The sequence below is a fragment of the Ictidomys tridecemlineatus genome, chromosome 10, assembly GCF_052094955.1.
Source record: "Ictidomys tridecemlineatus isolate mIctTri1 chromosome 10, mIctTri1.hap1, whole genome shotgun sequence".
NCBI lineage: Eukaryota > Metazoa > Chordata > Mammalia > Rodentia > Sciuridae > Ictidomys > Ictidomys tridecemlineatus.
The window spans coordinates 35115264-35141755 of record NC_135486.1 but is presented as its reverse complement, the minus strand read 5'-3'; the positions used below and the strand labels follow the sequence as shown (position 1 = coordinate 35141755).

Sequence of the window (26492 nt, the reverse complement as noted above, 5' to 3'; positions counted from 1 at the left end):
CTGGTAAGTTACTCACCATCATGGAAAAACAGAATAAGGCAGGAAATCTGTCCCCTCCTCCAGGCAACGTGAGAAACAAAGATGTAATGGACGCTCTTCCCACCCTCCCTTTGCCCATCAAGTTCTATGCCGGTTTCTCTTGCCAGCCCAGACAACTAGACACAAGTTATTCCCTGCGTTGGGAGAAGCAGATTACTGAGAAACAAGGAAGCATAACCTACAAATACTTTGACTATTGAGCTCAAACGAAGAGAGGTCTAAGAAAACTTTTGAAAGGAGTTGTCGTCTGCCAGTAGCAGGCTTGTCCTGTCGCTGTCCCTAAACATCTCCATCATCCTTTATGTCCCTCCCACCCCAGATATCCACCTTGGAACTGGGAGAGGAGGAAAATTGCTAAAAAAGGCAGGAAGAGAATTTAGGCATTCGTGTGTGCTCCCTGCCACCACCATGGAGCTGAGTCCAGGATGCTGTAGAAAAGAAGAGATTAACAATGATGGATATCCAGACGGATTTGGAAATTCCAGAGCCAAGAGGACCTGCACCTAGTCTGTCCTCTATAGAACTTTGGTGGCCCACAATCTTGCTAATGTAATTGCACCCACAATTATATGGGAACACTGGGACACAGAAGGCTACAGAGTGTGACATTGCTGCATGGGATCTCCCGAGGGCCTCAAAAAGGGGCAGATCAGAGCCCAGCATCGAGGTGCCTGTCACCCCAGCTATTTAGGAGGGAGAGAAGGAAGACAGAAAGGAAGGAAAATTCAGAGACTGAATTTTAAACCTGGAATGAAGGGACTGAGGTACTGAACAAGACCGCGTTTGCCTGAAAGTCACTGTGCAACTTTTTTTTTCCCCTTCACATCAGCCAGGATATGAGTTGAGGATATGGAATTAAACTCCAGAATAAAAAAATATGGTTTCTTTTCTTGCTATTCAAACCTGTGATTGTGGGTTTACACATTAGCATGAATCAGTGGTTAGCTAAAATAAAACCCAGACTCTGACTTCACTTTTTCTCCATGGCTCTATTTCTCCCTTCTCCTTCCCCTTCTGGGGTTTGGCCTGTAGGACTCTATAGAGGACAGAGCCAGGTCAGCCCTGCACAGGTAGGACGGGGCAGAATTTCTGGTATAGGATTGTAGTGAGGGATGGGGGTGAGGTGTGTGTGTGTGTGTGTGTGTGTGTGTGTGTGTTGGGGAATGGGTTTCCCGTGTGTGACACAGGATGGTTAAGAATATTTTGGGACACCTAGAACCACATCACATCCCGGGTACACACCAGGGACTAACTGTGGGTGGGAAGGAGGTAGCTACCTCAGCCCGACAGGTAGGTGCCTTCCTTGGTGTGGAGCTGAACCCAGAAGCAATCAGAATCTTTAATCCCTCCAGGAGTGAAAAGTCCCCCAGGTTCCTGGAAACTCTGCCTGCCAGTTTCCAGAAGCACCAAGGCTGGTAAAAGGGGTTTTGCTGAAGGTGTGTGGAGGGTGCCGTGGTCCAGACTGAGTGGGTTCCCTAGTGAGTGGGATGTGAGATCAAGGAGTAAGAGAGCCACTCCTGCTGCCTGCACCCCATGGAATGAATGTCAACTTCACACCACGCATTGGGCTGGGCATTTTACATCTAATACCTGGCCGTATCCCCTACCTGTAGACATGGTATGATTGTTCTTACTTTCCAGATGAAAAGAAATATGAAGGTGATGTGATTAAGATCTTTTCACTAGAAAGTGACAGAGCAGGATCTTTGTGTTTGACACTCTGCCCCATATCCTGCAGCTATAATGATGGAGGATTCCCAAATAAAAGACTCTCCCCAAGGTCAAGGGAAAGCCAATGGAGCGAGCCAGGAAAGCTGAAATGAAAGGAAAGAAGGGATCCGTGAGTCACGTGCCCCTGGCTAGCCACCGTGCCTATGGGAGAGTGGCCCTTTAAGAGCCCAGGTGTAGGTCAAGCCCTGAGCACAGTTTCAGTTTTGGTAGCAGTATCCAGTGCCCAGCTGGCAGCTTCCACAGAGGCAGGGGTTACACGGACTGGCCGGCAGGCTGTGCCCCTGAAGCCGGATCAACAGGAGAGGAAGAAATAGCTAAATGTAAGTGTGGTTGCTCCGGGATCCCGGGCAGGATGCTACCTGGGATGGTAGCTCAGTCCCACACACCTCACAAGGTTGGAGTGAGGAGGACAATGGGGCAGATTGGGTGGCTGTATGTGGAGGTGGGGGGTAAGGTGCATTTCCCAGAGGCACGAGTAAGGACAGACATGGGTGGAGAAGTCCCCCACCATCCTTTTTTTGCAAAATACCAGCAGACAAGAAGGAAAATGTGTGGTCACCATATGTCGTTCTTCCCATTAAGCTCCGTCCCCAGATTCCCTTACTCCTCCACTGTTTATTAACTGTGACCTTAGGCAAAACACTTGATCTCTCTGAGCCTCAGTTCCTTAATCTGTAAAATGGGAATATAAATAAGACCTAGCACTCTGGGTGGATCTGGGTGCAATAAGAAAATACGTGTGAAATAACTTTGTGACCTCTAGAGCAAAACAGAAATTGGTCTTTTTTTTTTTCAGTTTAGTTCAATCATTCCAGGATTTATGGAGCACCTCACAAACCTGGATTCAGATAATGCATATAGAATGCAGGGACTCAGCCTCTTCTAGTCTTTGAAATTTTCTGTCTGCAGAGGCTATGCTCAGTCCCTTCAGGCTTCAGAGAGTCTCTGAATTCCTTTCTAATTGCGATTCAGCTTTGCCTCAGCAGATTCCTTCCACCTGAAGCATAAGTATGTATCATAGTATCATCCTGCCCTTGCTCCAAGCAGAAAAATGAGGTCCTCACAGAGTAACAGAGTAACAGAATAAGGTTGGGCAGGGCCACCTTCCATGCCCAGGCAGTTCACATATTGTGTAATATCCCTTTTGTCCCTTCACTAGAGAAATTACAGCTTCTTTAACATCTAGAGAGGGAAAATGCCAATTTGGGGGGCCTCGGGAGAGGCAGGTAGATGCCTAACAGCTGAAACTAGAGGGTCTTTCAAAGTCATGGCTGGAGCTCTCAGCCATGCTTTTCCCTGGCCCAGGATGCAGTGATGGAGCAGAAAGAACTGAGCCAGAAGTCAGGAGAGCAACTCGCTCTGTGATCATTGCTGGTCTCTTGCTACCCTGCATCTCCATGGTTTTGGCTTATGAAACGTGATCATGTCGGTTTCCATTTAGTAAATCCACTTACTCTGGACTTTCACGGTTTTATTTCATTCGACCCACAACAAACCTGGGAGACAGGTGGCATAGGTATGGTAGTTCCTTTTTTTTTTTTTAATGTTGATGGACCTTTATTTTATTCGTTTATTTATATGTGGTGCTGAGAATTGAACCCAGTGCCTCACACATGCTAGGCAAGCCCTCTACCACTGAGCCACAACCCCAGACCCTGGTAGTTCCAATTTATAGCTCAGGAAATACACGAGCTTATGTGAATGATGTAAAAAAACATCCAGTGAGTAGGAATGATGACATGTCGATACAGCCATTCAGATGCAATTGTGAGATTTTGTGAGATTTTGATATCACCAAAATATGAATTTACCTAACTTTAAAAAATTACAGGTTGAGCATCCTTAAACCCAAAATCTGAAATCTGAAATGCTCTAAAACACCAAACTGTTTGAGAGTCAACCTGACATAGTGGAAAATTTGACACCTGACCTCATGTGATAGGTTTTAGTCAAAATGCAAGTGCACTAAAAATGTATAAATGACCTTCAGGCTATGTATACATGGCACATACGAAGCTTACGTGGATTTCATGTGTAGACTTGGCTGTACAAGATATCTCATTATGTACATGCAAACATTCCAATTTTTTTTAAAAATCCAAAATCTAAAATACTTCTAATCTCAAGTATTTTAGGTAAAGGATACTCACCCTATATTATCCAAGCATGATGTTCAGTAGAGATGCTCAACCTATGTCTCGCCCTTTCTCTGGGTGGACTGGAGCTGAGATCTCAGAGTCACTGGTATTGACACAGTGTGGTAGAGTAGAAAGATGCTTTGGGGTGGATATATTCAGACACAGGAAGCATATGTAATGTGCCCAACACATGGTCGATGCCAGGGAAATAGCAGCTAATATTTTTTAAGGAAGAAATTTCTCTTTCGGCACCTACCTCTGGGTCCAAGTGTCTCTTCATGGGAGATTCCTTTTCTGTGTAAGGCAGAGAGAACAGGACTAACCCTCTTTCTCTAAGATTGGAAATTCTGCTCGTTCCTGTCCCCACTGCTTCCTCTCACCAACAAGATCCCTGGGTACAGCAGAGCAGCTAAGCTCCTATGCTCTTGGTCCAGAATTGCATCTGTCACTTAGAAGCTATGTAATATTGCTTCTACATGCCCCCCCATTAGAAACCCTTACCTCTCTATGCCTCGACCTCTCATCTGTGAAATGGGGTTGCCCATTTTATTCTATCTTCTATGGTGGCTGTGATGATTAACCCAGTTAACACATGTAAAACACTCAGAAAAAGGTGGTGCTTCGTTCTTCCTTATAAGCTGGTCCACAGTGCTTGTCTCCTCTCTCAGCCATTGTGGCCCAACCTGAAGAGCTCATTCCCTGTCTTGAAAAGATGCCCACCAAGCAGCCTTCCATTCTCCTCTCACTTGATGACTGGAAAAAAGAGAAGGCTGCATTTGTATGAGAGAGGAGAGGGAGAAAGAATTGAAAGTCTGTTGCCATGCTAAGGATTTCATATATGTTGTTCAATTTTATCCTGATAGCAACCTTCTGCACGAGGTACAATTACAGAAGAGAAGCTTGAGGCTCAATGGGTTTATATAGTCTACCCCAAATCACACAGCCACCAACTGAGAGCTGACACCACACTGAGGAATCAGTGCTTTGTGCCACTCTCAGTCAAGTGCGCAGCAACCATGAAAGTCAAGTGTACAGACCCTTCCTACCCTCCTGTGATTAAGAGTAATTAAAATATCTTATGGTCGAAGAGCACTTGACCCTAAAGTGCTTCCATGTACAGTATCCCATTACCCTTCCCCCCATCTTCCCATCCTAAGTACTAGCCCTTCAAACTAGAAGAACACAGGGCTATTTGTACCTATTTTTACAGATGATGGAGTTGACCGGCATATTTTGCCCAAGTGACAGGACTCTCCTTGTAGCCCATGGTAGACCAGAACTCGACCTCTGTGTTCTCTTCCATCCTTGAAGCTCCTTCTTCAGTCAACTCTTTCCAAGTTCATTCTGTGCTCGACCCGCATATCCATGGAAGATGAGACAGCCCCTTCTCCTGGAAGCAGAGGAAGGGGCTGTTCAGTCCAGGCCAGGAAAAAAACCCTTCCTAGCTAGGCCAGACACCCCCCATGCCTCTGAATTCCACAGCTTTCTGTTCCTCCAAGTTCACATTCACGGGCTGTTAGAAACTGCCAATCTGACTTCCAGTCTTTTTAGCAGGTGCTTTCTGTCCTTTCTGAAGCTCCTGGGACCGTGAGAAGGTCACTGACCATCTCCTGGTCCTAAGCATATTGAGAGCTCAGATTGCTACAGCATTATATGAACACATGACTCTCTAGACGCCCAGCCAGGCAACAGGTCCTGGTGGTACCTCTTCCTTTGAAAAAGAAGGAAACCTGAGATTAGATGGTTTGAACTCCATGCCAGGAGAGCTGAAGAGCAGTCTAACAGCAGTGGAGTTAGCTAAGTTAATTTCATAAGAGACAAACTCTACTTTTCAACATGGCTTATGCCCCTATAAGCCATGGGCCTTATACAAGGTGGATATACAAGGTATGTCCACGATCCTGGGGACATACCTTATAAATGTATCAGGCATTAACTTAGTAAGCTGAGAATGATTTGGACTGAATGATATTTCAGTCCCACCACTGAAAAAATTAGATTCATAGTTTAAGGACCAGAAAAGGTGCCTTCAAGCATGATGTACTAGCATACATAGAACCCAATAAAACAGATCCTTCAGCCCATTCAAAGAGTGATAATGGAGTGGTATCCTCAAATTCTAATTCTTACGTGGGTCTTGGGATCCAGAATCTCTCCAAACCTTAGATTTCCCATCTGCAACATGAAGATAATAACATCTACCTCTTGGGTTTCTGTGCTGATGAATGAAATCAATCAGGGAAAAAACTAGCAAAGCATCGGCACATAATAGGTACCAAGTAAGTGTTTTGCCCTTTCCTTCCTTCCTTAGGCAAATCTTTTAAATCCCGCTTCAGATACCCTGTGACTGAGGCTTCCTAGAAACTTGAATTTTCTGGGTTTGGAGAAAAATATGGCTTAGATAAAGCGGTCCCCACTGATCCTCAAAGTACATGTCTTTTAGCTGCTATCAAATTTAGCTCTGGGCAAGAAAAAGTTCCTGTTCTCAAGAGCATCCGTGCCCTGTCTTCCCCACTATGTCCTTGGGACTGGACTCTGCTTCTGTACTAAGGTCATCCTCTGCTAGCTTTGCTTTTCTAGCTATGTTCACCTAATGCTCTTCACCTCTGGCTTCAGAATATGCAAAAGGTAATGGGTGCACACACATGTCCCTCTTCCATGCAGACATGTCCCACCAACCAAATAAGTCAGAATGGGAAGAAAGCAGGCTGAGAGCTGACTGCGCCCCACACCAAATTAGAAACCCTGGCATCTGACTCTGATAAAATGGGGCAAGTCACTTTACTAATCAAGAGGAGGGGATGCAGTCTTCAGCTGAGCCCATGGAAAGACCCACTTCTGTCTCACAAAATATTAGGAAACTTGCTTTTCTACAGGTGAGAATAGCAATGAAAATAAAGGATAGCTGCTGCAGGTTAGAGCTCTTAAAACTTTGTGCTATTTGACCTTCCCACCTGCAGCTGTGCTGAGGGCTGAGCCCAAATGGCAAGTGGCAGGTTTCTCAGGACATTGCAGCCAGCCCATCCTAACTGCAGAAGAAAACAACAGGCTTCCCAGCTGCTCCTATGTGGGAGAGTCTCACCACTCAGGTAGCCCCCAGCCAGCAGCCCCTGAGCACTTTCAACCCAGGCTGACTCTGGTTTTTGGCTAAGGTCTCACTCCAGGAGTTTATCATTGATCGGGTGAGAAAGGTCTGGAGCAATTAGCTGGACTCAAGAAAGCCTAGAGTTGCCACCTGACATCCATATCTGTCCCCAACCCCTCCCATACTCTTCCAAAGAACTAGAGAAACAAAATACTTTTATCTACACACGGAAATACAAGGACTCCTTGCTGGGAAATTCCCCTACGGAAAAGAAATAACCAAGATAAACAATGCTATTGCCTTTGGCTCAAGCTGTGAAGGAAGTCTCTGGGAACAGGAGCCCGGGCCAAGGCACTGAGGAGAGATAATGCCCAGCTCCCTCTTGCTACAGCTCCCTTATCTATTTTTATGGGTGCTCATTACCGCCCTTGCTTATTATTATTGTTTTCTCTTTTAACGCTCTTTGACATATACATTCCAAAGTTGAAAGTCTGTCAGAGTCCGCTGGGATGTGGGGACTTCTCTCCTCTCCTCTTCTCTTCTCTAGGCTGCAATCTGGATCTTGAGAAGAGCTGCAGTCAGGTGGGGTCCTGGGCCTCAAGCCTCTTGGGGCTGTGTTGGTGGTGGACACAAAATCTACAAGGGCTGCCTCAGATTCTCTGTTGGTTTCTGCCAGGCCTTACAGGCATGATTACAAAGATCTTAACATCTACATGCTTAACTCTGCTGCCATCACCAAATCACTGGGAAACCTTGGGCATCACTCAGCATCCTAAAACCTTGATTTTCTTATCCACATCATGGTTGTGATGATGTCTGTTGTGGTTCAAGGAAGTTATAGAGCTCAAATGAATAGCATCAAAGACTGGGTTGGAGAAGCAATTGAGGCCCTGCAAACCACCAGGTGTAAACATGCTATCACACTTGGGCTGCGATATCCTGCCGTGGAGTAGCCCAGAGCACAGACCCTGGAGTCAGAAAGCTGGCTTCAAATCTTCCGCTCAAGCCCGACTCTGCCCATCCACACACGCTTAATCCCTGTGTGTGACCTTGAGTAAAGCACTTAACCTTTAAGCTTTCATTTCCACTGATGCAAAAAGTGGTAAGAATACCTATTTCATAGGGTTATCAAGTTTTAAATGAGACAACACATATAAATTATGTAAGAGTGCCCTGGACGTGGTAAGAAACAATTGGTGAAGGTGATGTCTTGCTCCCTCATTATATTTACAACCTTCATAATTATTAGACCTCCTCTGTGGGAATCAGTTTACTTATCTGAACACACCAAAAAAAAATATGCCAGCCTCTTCCACCTCCCAGAGATATCTGGAGGGCTGATGTTTTGACAAAAATGGAGCCACCTCTTGATAGTAACCAATCATCAGTGAGCCAGTCCTAAGGTCTCTATACCACATCTCCTGGACAGAGATACAAAAGAATGTCATCAATAGCCCTAGACAAAAGGAACGTGCAGCTTAGGTAAGAAGACTGAAGCTACTTATAACTACTGAGGACCAATAAGTAGTAGAGGATGATAAAACTTCAGCCATTCATTCATTCATTAGCAGAATTTATGTCAGTTGCTGGAAATGGAGTTTATGGAAACTCTAAGGTCATCTCATCTTTGAAGACTGAGGAGCTTCATCTCCTTGTGGTTATTGTTTTTCAGCATCTCACAAAAGAATTTGGCCTAAGTGGCACAGCCCACGCGGGAGCCACCAGCGATGAGGCTCTTCTTGCTCACCTGCCTGATGGCTGTCTTCCCAGGTGTGTCTGCCAGGTCCCAACTCCCCAGGGTTCCACGTCCTTCATCTGACTCCCTCCAGAATCCAGTTCCCTGAGGACACTGATATCACACTCCCCAGGGATGTCCCTCTCCAAATTCATACTCCCTAGAGAAGGACGTAATGCAGAAGCATCATATCTGAAAAAGGCTTAGTGAGCATCGGGAATCAGAAACAGGAATGGCAATTCCTAATTTCAAGGTCAGGGTCTGCTGAAGGTCTTCTCTGGGAATAAAAAGAATTTGACCTCAAACCAAGCATCTTTATGAGCTACCATGGGATTTGGTGTGACTTGATTATCTTTCCCAGCTCTTAATATTTTTTTTTATGAAAAAAAGGAAAATAGTCTACAAAGTATTTTTTTAAAATATAAGGAAATAGCAATAAGAAATGGAATTATACAGTACCCTACAAAAGGGGAGTGTAGAAAAATAAAAGATATCATAAGTTACTCAACAATTGGGTTTAAAAGATTGCAATTGAATTACATTAGAATTTAATAGTGGTTAAGAAATCATTTTACCCAATACAGCAATTATATACTTGTATCTTGTAAATATCCAGAGGTAGAAATTGCATCTTTTGGGGGAGCTGTCTGGATCCCTCCACCAATCTTTTACCCACCCCCCATCCCCCAGGGTGTCTTAAAGCCTCCGTCTTCTGTTTCCACAGTGGTCTTCATGAAAAGTCCCATATTTGGTCCCGCCGAGGTAAGTAGTGTGCAAGGTAGCTTAGTGTCCATCAAGTGCTACTACCCGGCCACCTCTGTCAACCGGCACACCCGGAAGTACTGGTGCCGGCAAGGGTCCAGGGGCGTCTGCACGACCCTCATCTCCTCGGAGGGCTACATCTCCAAGGACTACTTGGGCAGAGCCAACCTCACCAACTTCCCGGAGGAGGGCGCGTTCGTGGTGAACATTTCCCAGCTCTCCCGAGATGACTCTGGACGCTACAAGTGTGGTCTGGGCCTCAGTAGCCGAGGCCTGTCCTTCGATGTAAGCCTGGAGGTCAGCCAGGGTAAGGCTCCGGGTGCTGCGGGCTTCACTCAGGTGCAGTGGGAGGGCCGGAGGAAGGACCCCTGATAGGAAGTGGGTCCTGGCCTGGGGTGGGGAGCACCTCCCTTCCAAAGCAAACTTTTCAGAATAGGACACAGAAAGGAGACAGGTGACGTTTACCTGGGGGCCTAAGTCTTCTGGGCCTGTGACATTCTAGGGCTTTACTGAGGCTTAGCTTAGAAGTATCAGGAGGACAACTTCTCTCCTTACATTTAGCGAAGGTGGAACAAGTGGTCTACGAGCCTAGAGAAAAAGAAAAGACACAAAAAGATTTCCAAGGATCCTTAAATTCTTACTATTAATGCACCCTTTAGATGGAGGTCTTGGGCCACCAGAAGGTTTCTTTTAAAAATGAGGATTTATTCTTTCACCTGGGATCCATTCATCTATCAGAACTGTCAGCATAGATTAGAATCTCAGTTCTTGACCAGAGACGGGGTCCTGAAGTCGGGGACATCTGAACAAGCCTGTGCCGATTAGTGAGAGAAACAGAAAGGCACTACCGACAAGAGTGTAACCATGAGAGCACTAGGGACAGTCAAGGGCAACTTGAAAGACAAAGAGTCTTCAAGAAGGAAATTTGGAGGGACTCTTCAGGGTATGTCTTGCTCCTTTGGGCTGTGTGTGCCGTGGTCCGTTTTCTACAGAGGTCGTTCCATTTGTGATGGAGTCCTAAGAGCTAAAGAGCACTCAGAGTTCTCCCTATGTGGATACCCAGAAGAACACTGTAGACGAGGGGAATCTAGGCTCTGATTAAACACTTTAGATAACAGAAACACACATGCTTCACAAGACAGCCCACTCCACCATTGAACTGCTTTAATTTTTAGAAATATCTATTGTAATGCGCGGCAATTCACCAACCTGTTATGACGTTCATTCTGTTCATTTCCTCACGTGTGAATTTGGGCACCTACTATGAATAGGCATTGTGCTGGGGACTCAAATATGAGAAAAATACGTTTCTGCCCTCCAGTCTGTGGAGAACATAATTAGATCTCCAGTAGACCTGATGAAGGGACCAATTCAAACATAAGAAAGGCAGGGAGGTGGGAGAGATTAGTATCAGCTAGGTGGAGGCATCATGGGGGAGACGATGGAGGGGAGGAAGGGGGTTATCCCTGTCCTCACCCATCGTATGGATCATGGTCAACACCTCTATAGTAAAAGGCAGGTTAACATAACAAATTCATTGGATGAAAGTTTCACATGCATCCGAACCTTCAGAATAAAAACCCAAACATATAGGGAAAGTTGTCTGATTTTATATTTAGGTTCCATGAAGCAGGGAAGGCCATGTGGGAATGTCACAGGACAAAAAAGGCATGAGCTAATCGTGGTAGATGGAGTCAGAAACCCAGGAGGGCCTGACTCTTCAAATTCTTCTTGGCCCTTCAGTATTAGCATTTCTTCCTCCAGGATATGAGCCAGGAACCCTCAGAATGAGGGTCTTATGGCAAACTAGGCTCTATCAGAGAATTTCTTTATGGCCAGTTGTTACACACAAAGGTGGGGGGAAAGTTAGAGTAATGTTTTTAGGTTTTGTGATTAACTTTGGGGTAAAGGGGTCCTAGTTTCTAAGGCCTGCCTTGAGAAAGAGGAATTCTAGTTTCTATGACTTGCCTTTGGGAAAAACAAGGGTGGGAGGCAGGAGGGCAGGAGAAGTTCAGAGAGAAAGTTTGCTTCTGAGGCTTCACTTTCAGGTATAATTTTCGGAGTCCCAGCAGACATATTCTGACAGCATCCCTCTGGAGAGTAGGGCACTCCTTGTGGTCAGCCCACCCAGAACCTCACTGGGAACAGCACAGGACCCTATTTTCTAAGAAAACAAAATCACAACTTTTCCCCTGCCCTTGGTCCTACAGGTCCTGACCCACAAGATGACATTGAAGTCTACACAGTAGACCTGGGTAGAACAGTGACCATCAACTGCCCTTTCAAACGTGAGAATTCTCAGAAAATGAAGTACTTGTTCAAGGAGACAGGAGAGCTAGTCATTAACACCAATTATGTGAACCCCAACTTCAAGGGAAGAGCCAGCATAGTTATTCAGGGTACCAACCAATTAATGTTCAACGTCATCATCAAACAACTGAGACTCAGCGACGCTGGGATATATATCTGCCAGGCTGGGGACGGTTCCAGTAGTAACAAGAAGTATGTTGACCTCCAGGTGCTAGAGCCGGAACCTGAGTTGCTTTATGGAGAACTGAGGGGTTCCGTGAACTTTGACTGTGCCCTGGGCCCTGAGGAGACAAATGTGGCCCAATTTCTGTGCCGGGTAAACAGCCAAGGAAGCTGTGATGTGGTCATCAACACCCTGGGGAAGAGGGATCCAGCCTTTGAGGGCAGGATCCTACTCACCCAAAGGGAAAATGGCCACTTCAGTGTGCTGCTCACAGGCCTGAAGAAGGGAGATGCAGGACGCTACCTATGCGGGGCGCACCCTGGCGGTCAGCAGAAGGAAGGCTGGCCCATCCAGGCTTGGCAACTCTTCATCAATGAGGGTAAGACCCTGGATGGGGAGAGAGAAGGGGTGGGGCAAGCAGTGAGAAACTAGCTTAGCTCCAGCTCCTGGGTCTATTCATCAATATTCATCTGTCAATGGTATCCATTCCTTAGGAGCCCCAGAGCTGGATGCTATGTACACAGCAGTACAGGAAAGTTAGAAAATGCAGCAGCCTCTGCCTTGTGCTCTCTTCATTCTTTTCCTGTTATCAGAGGCCTTTTTGTGGCCACCTCTGGTCAATAGGAATATGGAGAGCAAAGCTCCCGATGATGGCAAGATTTGTAGATTATCTGGGTTTGGGTGCCATGGTTGGCCCTGTTCCCTCCTCTGACCCCTGAGCAAAGCAGATACCTCATCCTACACATTCAGATGAGAGAAGAATTGGCCTCAAAGCTTCCCAGGAAGGTGATGCCCCAGCCTCTAAATCTTCCATTCCCACATTTCTTAGGGTTATTTGTTATTCAACATGATCTGGCTCACTTGGCCATATATTGGAAGGCCATCCACACTGCAAAACAATTAAATCCCTGCTCCTCCTTTTCATCCCTGCAACATTCTGCATGAGTTGTCCTCAGAAAAGCAACAAACTAGAACTTGCCGTTCACAGCATCTGCCCTTGCAACTTTTCTTTAAGAAGCCCTCATTCCCTGCACATCCCTTTTCGTTCCAGCTCAGGGTCCTCGCCATATTCCTCCACATCCTCAGTCACCCAGGGTTCTCTCTGGACCTCAGCATTAGATGCTTTGAGGATGTCTGTCTATCCATTTGAGATACCTCTCAGGGTCCTTGGTTATTCAGATTATCTATGCTGCGAAATTTGCATTAAAATCATACCCATTCTACATAGCTTTTCTGAATTTAGCTGCAATCCACTGAGTCATTTTTGAGCCACGAGCTAAGAAATAGATAAAAATTTATATCAAGGGGTAGGAAAAAGGAACAAACCACCCAGAATGGTGGTGAAGCTCATCAGGTCTGGTCATGGTGGTTCTAGCTCTATGTTCAGTGATATGAGAATTTTTTTTTCTTTTCCTGAGAAAGGTGAGGGCCTCCACCCTGTTGAGTCATGGGGAGAAAGCTGCTTAGGCCATGCAAGCCTGCTCCTGGCTGCCACCCTTCCATGCTGTCTCCTTTTGTGCTTCCAGAGACTGTGATCCCCTCTAATCCCACTGTGGTGAAGGGCGTGACAGGAGGCTCTGTGTCCTTGCTCTGCCCCTATGACCAGAAGGAAAGCAACAGCATCAAGTACTTGTGTCGCTGGGAAGGAACACAAAATGGCCGCTGCCCACTGCTGGTGTCCAGCGACGGGGAGGTTCAGGAAGAGCATGAGGGCAGGCTCGCACTCTTTAAAGAGCCGGGCAATGGCACCTACACGGTCATACTCAACCAGCTCACCACCCAGGATGCTGGCTTCTACTGGTGTCTCACCAATGGCAATACTCGCTGGAGGACCTCAACGGAGCTCCAGATTGTTGAAGGTAAGAGCTTAGGGGCAAGAGAAAAGGGAGACCACTCAAGTCAGCAGCAGTCTCCCCAGCCACTGTTCCTCCTATCTCACCTGCATCCTGGTGTGTGGATGAGGACAGTCCCCAGGAGAGAGCCTTCCTATTCAAAGGTCACATTTTGGTACCTATGACAAGCACCCCCCACTCTTCCAATTACTACCTGTAGCACTTCCAAATTTCAGGAACACTGGCCTCTTTTGCAGTAGGTGAAGTAGAATATTGAATAAGGCTCTTGAATGTGAGTCTAGAAGAAAAGGAAGAGTAAGGAAAGCAAACTGAAACCAAGGAGCAAAGCTCTGTGTTCTCTTAACAGACTCTGGACCGATCGCAGTGGGCATCAGTAATGACAATGACAACAGCACATCATTCTGTTGCTGAAGTAATTAGCCTAATCTATTTAGAGCACTATGCAAAAGGAGAAATGAGGACAAAGATCACCACCATGGTCACTTTCCTGCAGCATCTCCACATGCCAACTTCTATGCCTATGTCTTCTTCCTTCCCTGCCTCAGGAAAACCAAGCCTCAAGGTACCGGAGAATGTGACCGCTGTGCTGGGGAAGAGTCTTGAGCTCCAGTGCCACTTCCCCTGCAAATACTACACCTTTGAGAAGTACTGGTGCAAGTGGAGCAACGGGGAATGCAGGGAGCTGCCCAGCCAAGACAAAAGCCCCAGCCAGGCCCTTGTGACCTGTGACCAGAACAACCGGTTCATCTCCATGACCCTGAATTCAGTTGTCAAGGAGGATGAAGGCTGGTACTGGTGTGGCGTGAGAAAAGACCACAATTATGGAGAGACTGCAGCAGTCTATGTGGCAGTTGAGCAGGTGGCAGTGGGTGAGTCTCTAAGGGGAGGGCCTGTGCTCTCTGGAACCCCAAAGGAGGACCACTCAAAAGTCCCTGACAATTTCTCAACCACAGGTGGCCCTGGGTTTGGCATCAGAAACTGGATGAGGTGTGTGTGTGGGGGGGTGCAGGACAATTGGGAGTTCTCCATAAGGGGCATCCCAAATAGAAATACAAGCTATATAAAAATAGTAAGTTGGCTGTTTAACCTCAGCAGTTAAGCCAAGTGCCATAGTTGCCTCTTCAAATCAAACCAAAGTGCATTTTGTAACTAGAAAGATGGAAATTTCACTATCACATGCAATATACTCATCTACTCATCCTCCTGCCCTCTATCAAAGCCTGCCCTCAAAAGTGGGGCCAAATACCTTCATTTGCAAGGTCTGATCAAGAAAATTAAGGCATGGGACAAAGATTAACTTAGTGTGGAGCATGTGCTTAGCACAAGCAAGGCCCTGGTTGCGATTCCCAACACCAAAAAAAAAAAAAAAAAAGTAAGAAAGAAAACTAAGATGACCTCATCCAGCAGATCTGCATTTCCAGCCTCTTTTTTTGCCCTAATGAAGGTATTTTTAGACACTCTCCATATCCCATTGTGTCTGGGTCCTCCTATTGGTCTGGTTCATTGAGGGGGCCACCACCACCCAGCTACCACCAGGAGGCAGCACTGCCCAGCAGTTAGGAGGCTTCTGGCAGGGTTTCAACTTGTGAAAAATCTCCCTGTCCCCAGATGTTGAGTGAGCCCTTATTCACAGCTGGATCCATGACACGGAGTCTTGATTATGGAAACAACTTGGGTAGCAATGAGGCAGAGATCATCTGTGACAAGCTAGAGAAGGCCATCACTCCTCTGCTTCTAATGTCAATCTTGGTCCCGCCCTAACAGTCGTGAGCTCTAACTCTAACCCTGTGATTTCTGATGAAGCTTCAGTCCTCAGGCTCCCTAACCTATGGGAGTAAGAACACTGGGGAAGTGGGGGTGGGTGGGAGGGACTTAACTGAGTCCTTGCTCTTCTCTGCTCCAGGGTCCCGTGAGGTCAGCCCAGCCAACACAAATCCAGGGGCTGAGGAGAAAGTGGCGGAGCCCACTGTTAGAGTGATTGAGAACAAAGCCGTTGTGAATCCCAGGCTTTTTGCAGAAGAAAGAGCCGTGGTAGAGGATACGGGAGACCAAGAATCTGGGATCAGAGCATCCTCGGATACTAGCAGGTGAGGAAAGACTGGGACTCCTCACTCTGAGCACAGATAAAGTCGTAAGGCTGGGCCACCAGTTCCAAAGATCTCTTTAATAGTGAGGCAGCCCTAACTGCCTCTGCTTGAGCTTGGGGCTGTGGGTCCCTTGTGCCCTCAGATGGCCAGAACAGTGTTTATACTTCAGTACAAGCTTCCAAGCCTGGGATGCAGAAAAGGTCCATATCTTGCCTTATGAGTCTGGGAAGGTTTCTTAGGAGAACAGAGCTCGGGAGCTGTGTCAGGAGGGTGGAATGGATTAACCTGGGAAGGACATTAGCTGGGGCCAACCTGTCAGCTCATCCGGCAGCTCCTGAGTCTCCCTTCCAGTGATGGATTGACTTAACCCTTCTTCTAGCTCTGAGGGACAAAGCAGAAGCTCCAAAGTGTTGCTGTCCACCCTGGTGCCTCTAGGCCTGGTTCTGACAGCGGGGGCTGTGGCTGTGTGGGTGGCCAGAGCCCGGCACCGGAAGAATGTGGGTGAGTGCCCGGCATGTTCTCCAACCCCACCTCCATCCTTGAACCCTCATTCCTGGCTCAGCTGCCCACATGGGAGGCCACCACAGTATCCTGTAGACTTGGTGGCCTCTCCATTGACTTGCACAAAGGATTCTGAGAAAGTGAGTTGGGAAAGACAAACCTCCATGTCCTCCCAAATTAATTAGGTGCTACTATCTAGATACTGTCTCTGGAAGACAGCAATCAGCTTGGGGTCTAAGTTCAGAGGGAGGGCTGCCAGGAGACCAGGATCGGGGAGGCCTGGGCATCTGCCTAGTTCAGTGACTAAAGGATTGCGTGACTCTGTGACATCCCCACTTCATGCCTCAGTTTTCTCATGGCTCAATACAGAATGATAATAACCATCTCACAGGGCTGATGTGAGGGCAAAACAGATGCTATGCATTAGAAATCACAGAATGACAAAGGTCAGGGAGTATTGATTATCCACCAAGAGGGACTCAGATCCATTCTGCTTTGAGTCAGAGGCAGAAGTGAGCAGCCAGAGGTCCCACCCCCGTAGCTGTCCCATGGGCTATGGCAGAGCTACCTCGAGAGGAGTAGCTCTGGTCTTCTCTGGCCCAACCCTGTCCTTACACCAATCCTTCAATCTCCTGGACAGACCGGGTTTCAATTAGAAGCTACAGGACGGACATTAGCATGTCAGACTTTGACAACTCCAGGGAATTTGGTGCCGTTGACAATATGGGAGCCGCTCCAGTCACTCAGGAGACCATCCTTGAAGAAAAAGCTGGTATGTGTGGAGAGAATGCTCAACCCCGCTGTCATGCAGCAAGAGCTAGTCTGACCCTGAGTCTGGGGTGGAAACAGGAGCTAGTGAGAGCTAACCACACTCTCTGTATATGCAGAGGCCATGGCCACCCCCGAGGGCAACACGGAACCTGAAGAACCCAAGAGGGCAAAAAGGGTAAGAGTCCCGGGAGAGAGGGAGAGCCCCATTAGAGTGACAAGGAATTGCAAGATGAGGAATTATGGTTAGATATCAGGGGCACCTTTGCATGGAGGCTGACCCCAGAACAGGGAAGATGGCACAAACAGTATCAGGGGGACTTTCTGCAGGAGGGGAAAGGCTTCCTGGTTGTGGGTGTTGTGTGTAAAGCTGAGGAAGAAGGCAGCTGCATTGGTAGACTATAAACCTGCAGGGGGGAGGAAGCCAGGACAGAAGAAAGAAAAGTGCCTGACAGGTGTGGGCACAGGCGGGAGATCACATGTCAAGAGCTGGGGGTTGGGAGATGCCTTTCTGGGCTGCGGGACCCCTGGACTTCCCTTAGGTCACCCACCCTCCCTTGAGAGTTGCTCAGCACCAGCTCTTTGTCTGGGCCTGAAAGACATTCACTGGTGGTGGGCAACTTGATGGGTGGTGGGTGACTGGCAGGCCCTGCCCACCCCAGTGGAGTGGCAGTACACAGTACGTGAAATCCCACTAGAGCTTACTCTGGATTTTGGGTTACGTGTCACCCTCATCCTGTGGCTTCCTAGAAGGATACTGACTGGCCTCTAATTCTGAAGCCTTCATGCTTTTTATTCTATCTAATTCCCCTGGCAACAACAGTCACCTCTGCTTTTAGCAAGAGGTATCCACAAAGCTACAGGCAGCTTCCCCACTGGCTGCTGAAAAGCTACCTTTCTGGGCTAGTGGAGAAAGAAAAACACAAACCACCTTACCTGATGCCAGCCTGGGCTACCTTGCCCATGGACTGTGTGGGCACAGCTTCCGGGGACAGGCCAGGGCAACAGAGGTGGTTCCGCCCCACGTGTTGGAAGGAGGTAGTGAGACAGAGGGAGATATTTTTAGAGGTTGCAACTTTCCATTTCTCAAAATCAGAGCTTCTTGGTGAGCACAGGGCAGGCCTGAGAACAGGGGACCACACAAGCTTGTGTTGCTCAGGTCAAGATGATGAATCCCGGATGTGGAAAGCACCCCTCCCTCCCCACCCTCATCCACTGATGCCTCTTCTTTTGCCCCCTAGTCATCCAAGGAGGAAGCCGACATGGCGTATTCGGCCTTCCTGCTCCAGTCTGGCAAGATAGCTGCCCAGGGCCAGGAGGAACCCAGTGAAGTCTAGGGCAGCACCAGCCGCCTGCCCCATTGCCTGTGACAATCACCTTCAGAATTATGCTGATCTGCTGCCTGCACTCACCCCCACCTAGGCTTTTTCTACCTGTGCTCAGAGGTTGCTGGTCCTGTCCTCAGTGACAACGAGGCCTGGCCAAATTGTTCCTGTTGGGTGGGGTGGGGACAAGGAGTGTCCATCTGCAGCTAGTTTTTGTTGAGAGAACTTCAAGTGTGAAGGATTCAGATCTTAGAGGGGTCTCTCTGAAAGAAGGGGGACCTGGGTGGGGAGCTCATTTCAGGAAGGAGAACCTTTGGGGCCTCCCTACACCCCTATGGTGGGATGCCACTGATATTTTCCCCTCCAATCCATCTCTCCCTTTCTTCCTTCCTTTCTTCTTTCCTTCATTAAAAAGTCATGTTTGAATATTTACTAGAATCCAGGCATCCTGCTAGATGATGGGACAGATATACCATAAACCCAGTTGACCACGTCTCAATAAATATCACTGAGGGAGGCCCGATACTCCCAGTGTGTATCCACTCATAAGACCTGACACCTTAGCAGGTACACTCACCTCACCCCCCAATGGGTGACATCATACAATGCCTGGAGTCCTAAAGCATACATACAAGTCATCACCAACATACTCTTGCAGTCCTAGGCAAGAACTTTGAGGTCCTGAGTTTTTCTCAAGGGCACCCAGTAAGATAAGTGAGTATCCAACCAGATTTGGCATGTCCTGACCAGGGACCTTTCTGTAAGAGTCCTGCCCCACTGTTAGAGGTAGTTTATAGAACAAGGAGGAGGAAAGGAAAAATGTGATTAGTGACTGATGTTTCCCAGGTCCCACCTGCAGGGAAGATAACTCCTTCCCTTCCTGTCACTCCCCTGGATCTAAGATAAGAGGGCTGTCAAACACATGTTTGAAGAATTATAAGAGGGAGAGAAGGAAAGAGAATGTCAGATGGTGCCAGGGAGGGGCTGATATCCCAAGAGCTAAAATTAAAGCTCTTTCTTCCTCTGAGCTCTGTATTTCAACCAGCATCTACAAGCCGGCCCTTGCTAACAAATCAGAAATGTGACTTAATTCATAATTAAAGACCATGATTGCCACCAAGAAGGGTTGGACTGCATTTGTCTCCCACACCTGGGGTTTTCCTGATAATTTTTCCAAAGCATTTTTCTTTGGTCCCACTTTTAGACACCCTGGGGCATGTGTCTAAGCCAACAGGCTCCCCCACCTCCTCCCCAAGGCTAGACTAAAGAGGGCTAGGAAAGTTCCTGAAAGTGGGACCAAGATTGTCTTCAATGAAAGAATGGTTTTCAGTGAAAGAATGGTTTTATGTGAAGTTTGTTATAGAATATAATTAAGACTATAGTGGAATAAACTGAAAGCTAGTATCACCAGGGCTTCTGATGGGCACTGATAAAACAACAAACAAACAACAAAACCTTAGAATAGTAAATACTTAACCTTGAAACTCCTGTTCCTGGTGTTCCCTCCAAAATCAATAGGCCACTAATCAAAAGCACAAGAGTAAACTCTTTCTATAGGCTCATCAACTAAAAGCTAGTTAAATGATAACTGAAAGTTTAGAGTGATTGATCCAAAGTCTCTTTGAGGGGGTTAGTGATTAGATAAAGGACCCCTTATTTACTAAGCTTATCCTAGCTTCTGGCACTAAACTATGTCACATCCTACAGGCTGGCAGCTTGTGTCCCCTCTCCAATCCCTACCTGGAATCTTCCTCAGGGGCTGGATATGGAAAAGTCTCTCCTGAAGAAAGCTCTCCCTAGTCTTCCGTTCTGCCTGGTGGGGAACCGTGCTTTCTACCTGAGCCTTGAGCACGATATCTCAGGGTCACTTCCCAAGCCTACCTTTGCAGGGACTCAGACTTCCCTTCCCCCTATTCTCCCCTCCAGTCCCACTAACTACAGTGTCTTGTGCCAATTCCCAAGTGCTGGCCTGGCTCAGGGCCTTGGGCTCCTCCCCAGGCTAGAGAGGTGGCCATCAGGAGTGTTGACTTCCCTCTTCTCTGTGATGGGAATACAGTCCTAGCTTCTCCCGGGATGACAGCGAGTCATTCCAAGAGAACTAAAATTACAAGGCATGTTGGAACCTATAAGTGTTTTATCCCTCAGGAAGCTACTCTTGACCCACAAGAGGTCCCAGCCTGTGGCAAACAATTAAGATGCAATTTCTGCATCAGGGCCAATAACCAGGAGGCCAGTCCCCCAGTCCCCAGATTAAAAGGCCAAGAAATGTCACTAACATCTCAGAAAGTCTCGTTATTCCTAACTGATATTGTCACTAGTGATTGCAAAGATAATGATGTCTGCCCAAAGCTCATCAGCTGCCCAGGAGCACAGGAGAGGAAAAGCTGGTTCTTAGGTAGACATGAATTTTAGGAAGCTACCATTCAGCCCAGTACAGGGAATAACTATTAACTGTGAGATTGATGATGATAGACCACTTAGCAGTGGCCATCAGCCACTCAGGGAGCTACTTACATATTTAATGCCAAGGAAAGCTTTCTCAAGTTCTAGAACTATCTTGACTTTTTTTCTTTTTAAGTCTGCTAGGTAATGATATGCTCATGCATTACTAAGGTCCAACAGTATTTTCAAATATATTATAGCAATTGACTTTGTTTTTTAAAGCAAAACAGAAAACTCGTTCATGAATTTTCCAAGACTCAAGACGGAACAACTCTCCTAAAAATGACAGATGGCAGTGAGGAACCATCCGTGCTGTGGTCTATGAAGCTGGTCCCCAATACAGAGAAACAGTGTTTCCCCACCTCCTCACTAGCTTCCCTAAAACAATTACCTCTGCTAGGGAGACTGTGTCATAGAAACAATGAGGGATCATCTCAGAGAGACTTCATATCTCAGTGGGCAGTGGGCATGCACCCAAGAGAGCAGATGAAGGGCCAAAGCCAACGGCCCCCAGTTCGCCATGAAATTAAAATAAGAACAGAGAGTTCATCCAGCCGTATGAGCCAAGAACTCTAGAGTTTCACTTTCAAGGCTGAAAAATAAAAGGGCTGCTCTGGGCTGGGGGTGCAGCTTAATAGTCAAGTATTTGCCTAGCAGGCACAAGACCCTGAATTCCATCAGCAGAACTGGAAAGAAAAGAAAGAAGAGGTTACAATCCACTCTTAACTAAAGCCAAAAGTCTTTATCCTGGACATGGAAATGTGAATATGCTAAAATCCAGGACTTGGGTGATGAATCACATTATAATTCACCCTGAATTCCTGTATGTTTTGGCCAAGTAAGCCTACGGTCAAGTTCCTGGAAGGAGGGAAGTTCAGGATACCTAAGGTGGGTGCCTCCACCTGGTGGGGAGGGGCTCCCTGGAGAGGCCACCAGCAGAGATTCTCAAGGTCAGACACTGCAGAGAGGAGCACTGAGTCATAGGGAAGGCCACCTAAGGATGGAGGCATTCCAGGTGGACAGGCCCAGAAGATGGCCCTTTGGAAACTAGCTATGGGGAAGGCCAAGGTAGAGAAACGCAACCCAGTGACAATGGTGAACCCCACTCACTCTTACTGTATTCCAGGGTGTGTGCTGTGCCCCAGGTAAGGCTCACCTCTTGCCACCCTCACCTTAGGAAGAATGCTCCTTTAAGCCCAGCAGTAACACGGGGGGGGGATAGCAAAGCCTCAGTTAAGAGGTGGTCATGGAAAGTGAACGACTATGCCTCTAGGCCTGAATGCTCTCCTTCATACACCCCTCTGGCCCCTGGAAGCTGTTTGGCCATTGAGTCCCCTGCACCTTTTGTGTGCTTCTGGGACTAGGAACGCCAGGAACACAGCAGCCCATGAATCAGGAGATTAAATTCACACGGGGAAAAGAAGAGAGAAGAAAATATGAATGGTAAACAGCATTATTTATCCAGAGGCCAGGTTTCCTAAGGGTCCCTGCTCCTAGACACCCTGGGACAACATCTCAAGGCAGTATCTGTACAGGCCAAGGTGTGGGAATTTGATCTCTCCAGTTACCTTCTGCCTGGCAGTATTCAGACCCCTAATTCTTTGTTGTTGTTTTTGTTGTTTTTAGTTATATATGACAATAGAATGTATTTCGACATATCACACATAGCTGGGGTACAACTTCCCATTTTTCTGGTTGCACATGATGTGGAATGACATTGGTCGTGTATTCATATATGAACATAGGAAAGTGATGTCCAATTCATTCCAGTGTGTCTCCTATTCCCGATCCCCCTCCCTTCCCTTCATTCCCCTTTGTCTAATCCAAAGTGTTTCTATTCTTCCCTACCTCATGCCCTTATTGTGAGTTAGCATCCACATATCAGAAAGAACATTCAGCCTTTGGTTTTCTGGGATTGGCTTATGTCACTTAGCATGACAGTCTCCAGCTCCATTCATTTATGGGAAAATGCCATAATTTCATTTCAGAACCCCAATTCTTGCTCTTAACCCCATGTGATGCTTTTAAAAATTTCATTGGGGCCACACATGTGGGAAATTCTTTACCCAGGCTCATTCGCAGAACTCCAGCTCCACCTGGATAGGCCTGGCTACAGCGCAGTGCACCCAGGTCCTTGCAGACACTCATACACACATCATACTCATGCACACACGTGCCATGCACTGCTCATCCCACTCCACACATCACACAATACACATTGCACACTCATACACTCATAGCCATCATACACACACTATACAATTATGCATCTCACAATACACATACACATCCATACAGCTTGTGCACACTCACACATTCACACCCACAAGCTCTCACACCCACAGCCACACACATCACATTCACTCATTTATATTAGGACCCTCCCTTCCTCTTTTCTCCCTGGGTCCCCAAGACAGTCCCAGCAAACAGCAGAGCCTGGCAGCTACAGGGCACTGAAGGGCCCTCTAAGGAGGGAGGGTGGGAGCTGATCCCAGCTGAAACCTCTGGCCCCCTAGCCTGACAGAGGCCTCTGACATCATGGCCCATCTGCTGGTTGCAGGACCTAGCTCCTCTGAGCCAGTGTAGATCTAGCCAGAACAGTGCAGGGCAGGGCAGGGCAGGCAACCCGCCCACACGTGCTTCCTCTGCACCTGCTCACAATGGACCCCTAACTGGGGGAACTTGTTGTTTTGGAGAGCATGTGACAAATTTGGTGTGTGGGGGCAAGTGGGTTGTGATGCACACAGCCCCTGAGGAGCCCTGGGCTCTGTCAGCTGCCTCCTTCCTGAGGTGGTGCAGGAATAGCATGAATCCTCCATGGGCACAGGAGGCTGCAGCACCTGGAGGTGGGAACTGACATCCAGGAATGAAGCACCGAGGACTGAGGCCCTGGGAACTCTCTGATCAGTAACAGTGCAGCACGTCTCCACTTGAAATAGGACTCCTAAAGCTCTTTCACATCTGTAATTTTTGCTGGGCATCATAAAAGATGTGTGAGGTAGGCAGGGCTGAAACCCTCCCTACTTTCTTAATGAGAAAACTGAGGTCCAGGAAAGCTTTCCCAAAACTAGATTGTGACATTGCTCCTATGGTCCCTGGATAGTGGCCTGGGTCCCTGCTGGAGGGAATTACCTTATGGAGATAGCTGTGGGAAATGAGGGATGAGGGATGGCGGAGTGAACTAGGGATGATGTTCTGTAGGAGGAAATGCCAGGGGTCATCTAGTCCCACCTTCATATATTTTCTAGGTAAAGAAATCAACACTCTTGGGATGGGAATGTGGCTCAAGCAGTAGCACTATCGCCTGGCATGCGTGCGGCCCGGGTTCTATCCTCAGCACCACATACAAACAAAAATGTTGTGTCCGCCGATAACTAAAAAATAAATCTTAAATTTTTCTCTCTGTCTCTCTCTCTCTCTTTAAAAAAAAGAAAAGAAAAGAAATCAAGACTCAGAGAAAAGTACTGAATTGCCCCAGATCCATGATTGGCAACTCCACATAGTAGGTGCTCCAAGGTATTCTTCAAATGAGCTAACGGGTGACTGATAAGGACCACAGCCAGCATCTTCTGCTTCAGGTCCAAACCTCTGTCCACACAGCTTCCATCCAATGGGAAGAATTGGAGATGAGGCTCTTTTGTCCTGAAGACAGGGGTAAAGCAAAGGCCCTCAGCTCAGGAGTTAATGGATACATATAAAGCACAGGAGGCCCCTCCAAGAAAAAGTGTGAAGGCAAAGAGATACCAGGCTGGTGCTCGCTAACAATCTCGAGAGCTTCCTAGAGGCCCTTTGAACCCTGGTGACCCATTCTCACCCAACACAGCATGTTTTCTCAATTCCTGACTTCCGCTGTGGTTTGCTGGTATTTTCTTTTTTAGGCTAAGACTAGCTGGCAAACAAGACAGGTTGTCATTTCCTCATTTTCAAGCCTTTGCCCCTTGATGGGGCCAGAATCTCTTTCAAGCTCCCGATGGTGAAGGGCTCTCGGGTTGGCAGTGGGTCTCTGCTCCTGCTCCAGAGGCTTTGGAAAGAACCATGGATCTCTGGCTTTGGTCACTTTACTTCCTGCCAGGTAAGTACTCTGGGGAAACACTTCACACTTTTTATGAAGTGGCCACAGGCAATCAATCGCCAGGCGTCTCCGCCCCTAATGTTCCTTGATGGATTCAATTGCAAACCAGTACAAGGACGGAGGCCATGTGAGTCACTGGATCACCCCTGCTCCCTGCTAGTGCTCCTCTCTCCACTCCAGGTACTGTTTAGCCAGTTGTTAATTCTCAAGGGCTAAAGGTATCTCATTTCCTAGACATTTCTACCTTTATTATGGGATCTTAAAGCTGGTGCCTCCAAAGACCTTTCTTCTTACTGCCATATTCTCTGTCTATAGATCTTTTTCACTCCTGAATTTCCAGCTTTCAACTCTAAAGGAGGACTCCCTAATCCATTCAACAGTCCCATTCTATTTTCTGAATTTCATATTTCAGTTGGCAACTGTCTCTTGGACACCCCACTTTAACAACCCACAAAGACCGGAGACACAGCTACATACTTAACCCTTTATCACTTAACCCTTTATCTCCGACTCCTCATTGGTCCCATCCAAGTGGGCTATTTCATCTGCCGTAAGTGTTTCTAATATCAGCCACAAAATGCCAGAATGGCTTTTTTTTTTACCACCTCTTCCCATTTAGTCTCAACCAGAGTTTGGTCCAATCAATGGCCAATTTGTGTAGCTTACCAGAATGAGAAGCAGTGGCAGCTTCTACTAGCAAGGTCACAGAGGAAAAGGAAAGGGGTCAAATGCACAACTATCCTCTCTTGACTATCTTTCCCACTTTCACCCTCTCAACAGCTTGACTCTAGTCATAGGATTGTTCTTTGCAAAACCTTCAATGTATTGACACATTCTCCAACAGCTTGACTCTAGTCATAGGATTGTTCTTTGCAAAACCTTCAATGTATTGACACATTCTCCTGCACTTTGCTCTAGCCAAACAGGACTCTTCCTTGAACATGTGCTACACACCCCTGCCACCTTGCCCTTCCTCACCCATGTTATTCGTTCTACCAGAAACATCCTCCATTTCACCTTCGCCTCTTATGAGTTCCTTAAAGTCCACCTCAGTCTCCACTCCCTTTTCAAAGACTTTCCTGAGCCCCCGCTTCTGAACTCAGAATACTGATGACATTCATATTGTGGCTCCGTGTGTGTTTATTTGGTTAATTAAATGATAAGCTCCTTGAGGATCAAAATGGATTTTTATTCAAAAGTTCTTTCTTTGTGATGCCTTCAGTATAGAATAAATTCAAATAATTGTTGCATTGAAAAGTCTTAAGAGCCCAAAGGAGTGGAGTTTTAATGCAGTGTCAGACACTCTGAGAGGTAGTGGGATATATGTGTATGATGGATGGCTAATCAAACTGAGGCTGAGAAGGCAGAGGGGTGGGGCAGGGAATGGAAGATATAAAGGTGTAAAGAGTGCTTAAATCATACCACCTCAGTCTGCCCCTGAGCGGCACCGCCATTCTAGCTGGGCCAAAGGGATGTTGCTC

The 26492-nt window shown here is 47.1% G+C and overlaps 1 protein-coding gene across 2 annotated transcripts; it reads left to right on the top strand.

Moving 5' to 3' along the window:
• Positions 1–1033: 1033 nt before the first annotated feature.
• Pigr (polymeric immunoglobulin receptor) lies at positions 1034–19620 on the top strand. 2 transcript variants are annotated; one of them, XM_078022723.1, is made up of 11 exons: positions 1034–1109; positions 8666–8763; positions 9453–9797; positions 11701–12342; positions 13490–13822; positions 14362–14685; positions 15720–15903; positions 16283–16404; positions 17045–17176; positions 17292–17350; positions 18414–19620. In XM_078022723.1, exons 2-11 carry the CDS (start codon positions 8721–8723, stop codon positions 18507–18509), a joined length of 2280 nt encoding a protein of 759 aa, XP_077878849.1. In that variant the 5' UTR covers positions 1034–1109; positions 8666–8720; the 3' UTR covers positions 18510–19620. The 2 variants fall into 2 exon arrangements, with proteins under 2 accessions (XP_077878849.1, XP_013215832.3); XM_013360378.4 differs by lacking the exon at positions 1034–1109 and adding an exon at positions 1931–2090.
• The last annotated feature ends 6872 nt before the right edge of the window (positions 19621–26492 follow it).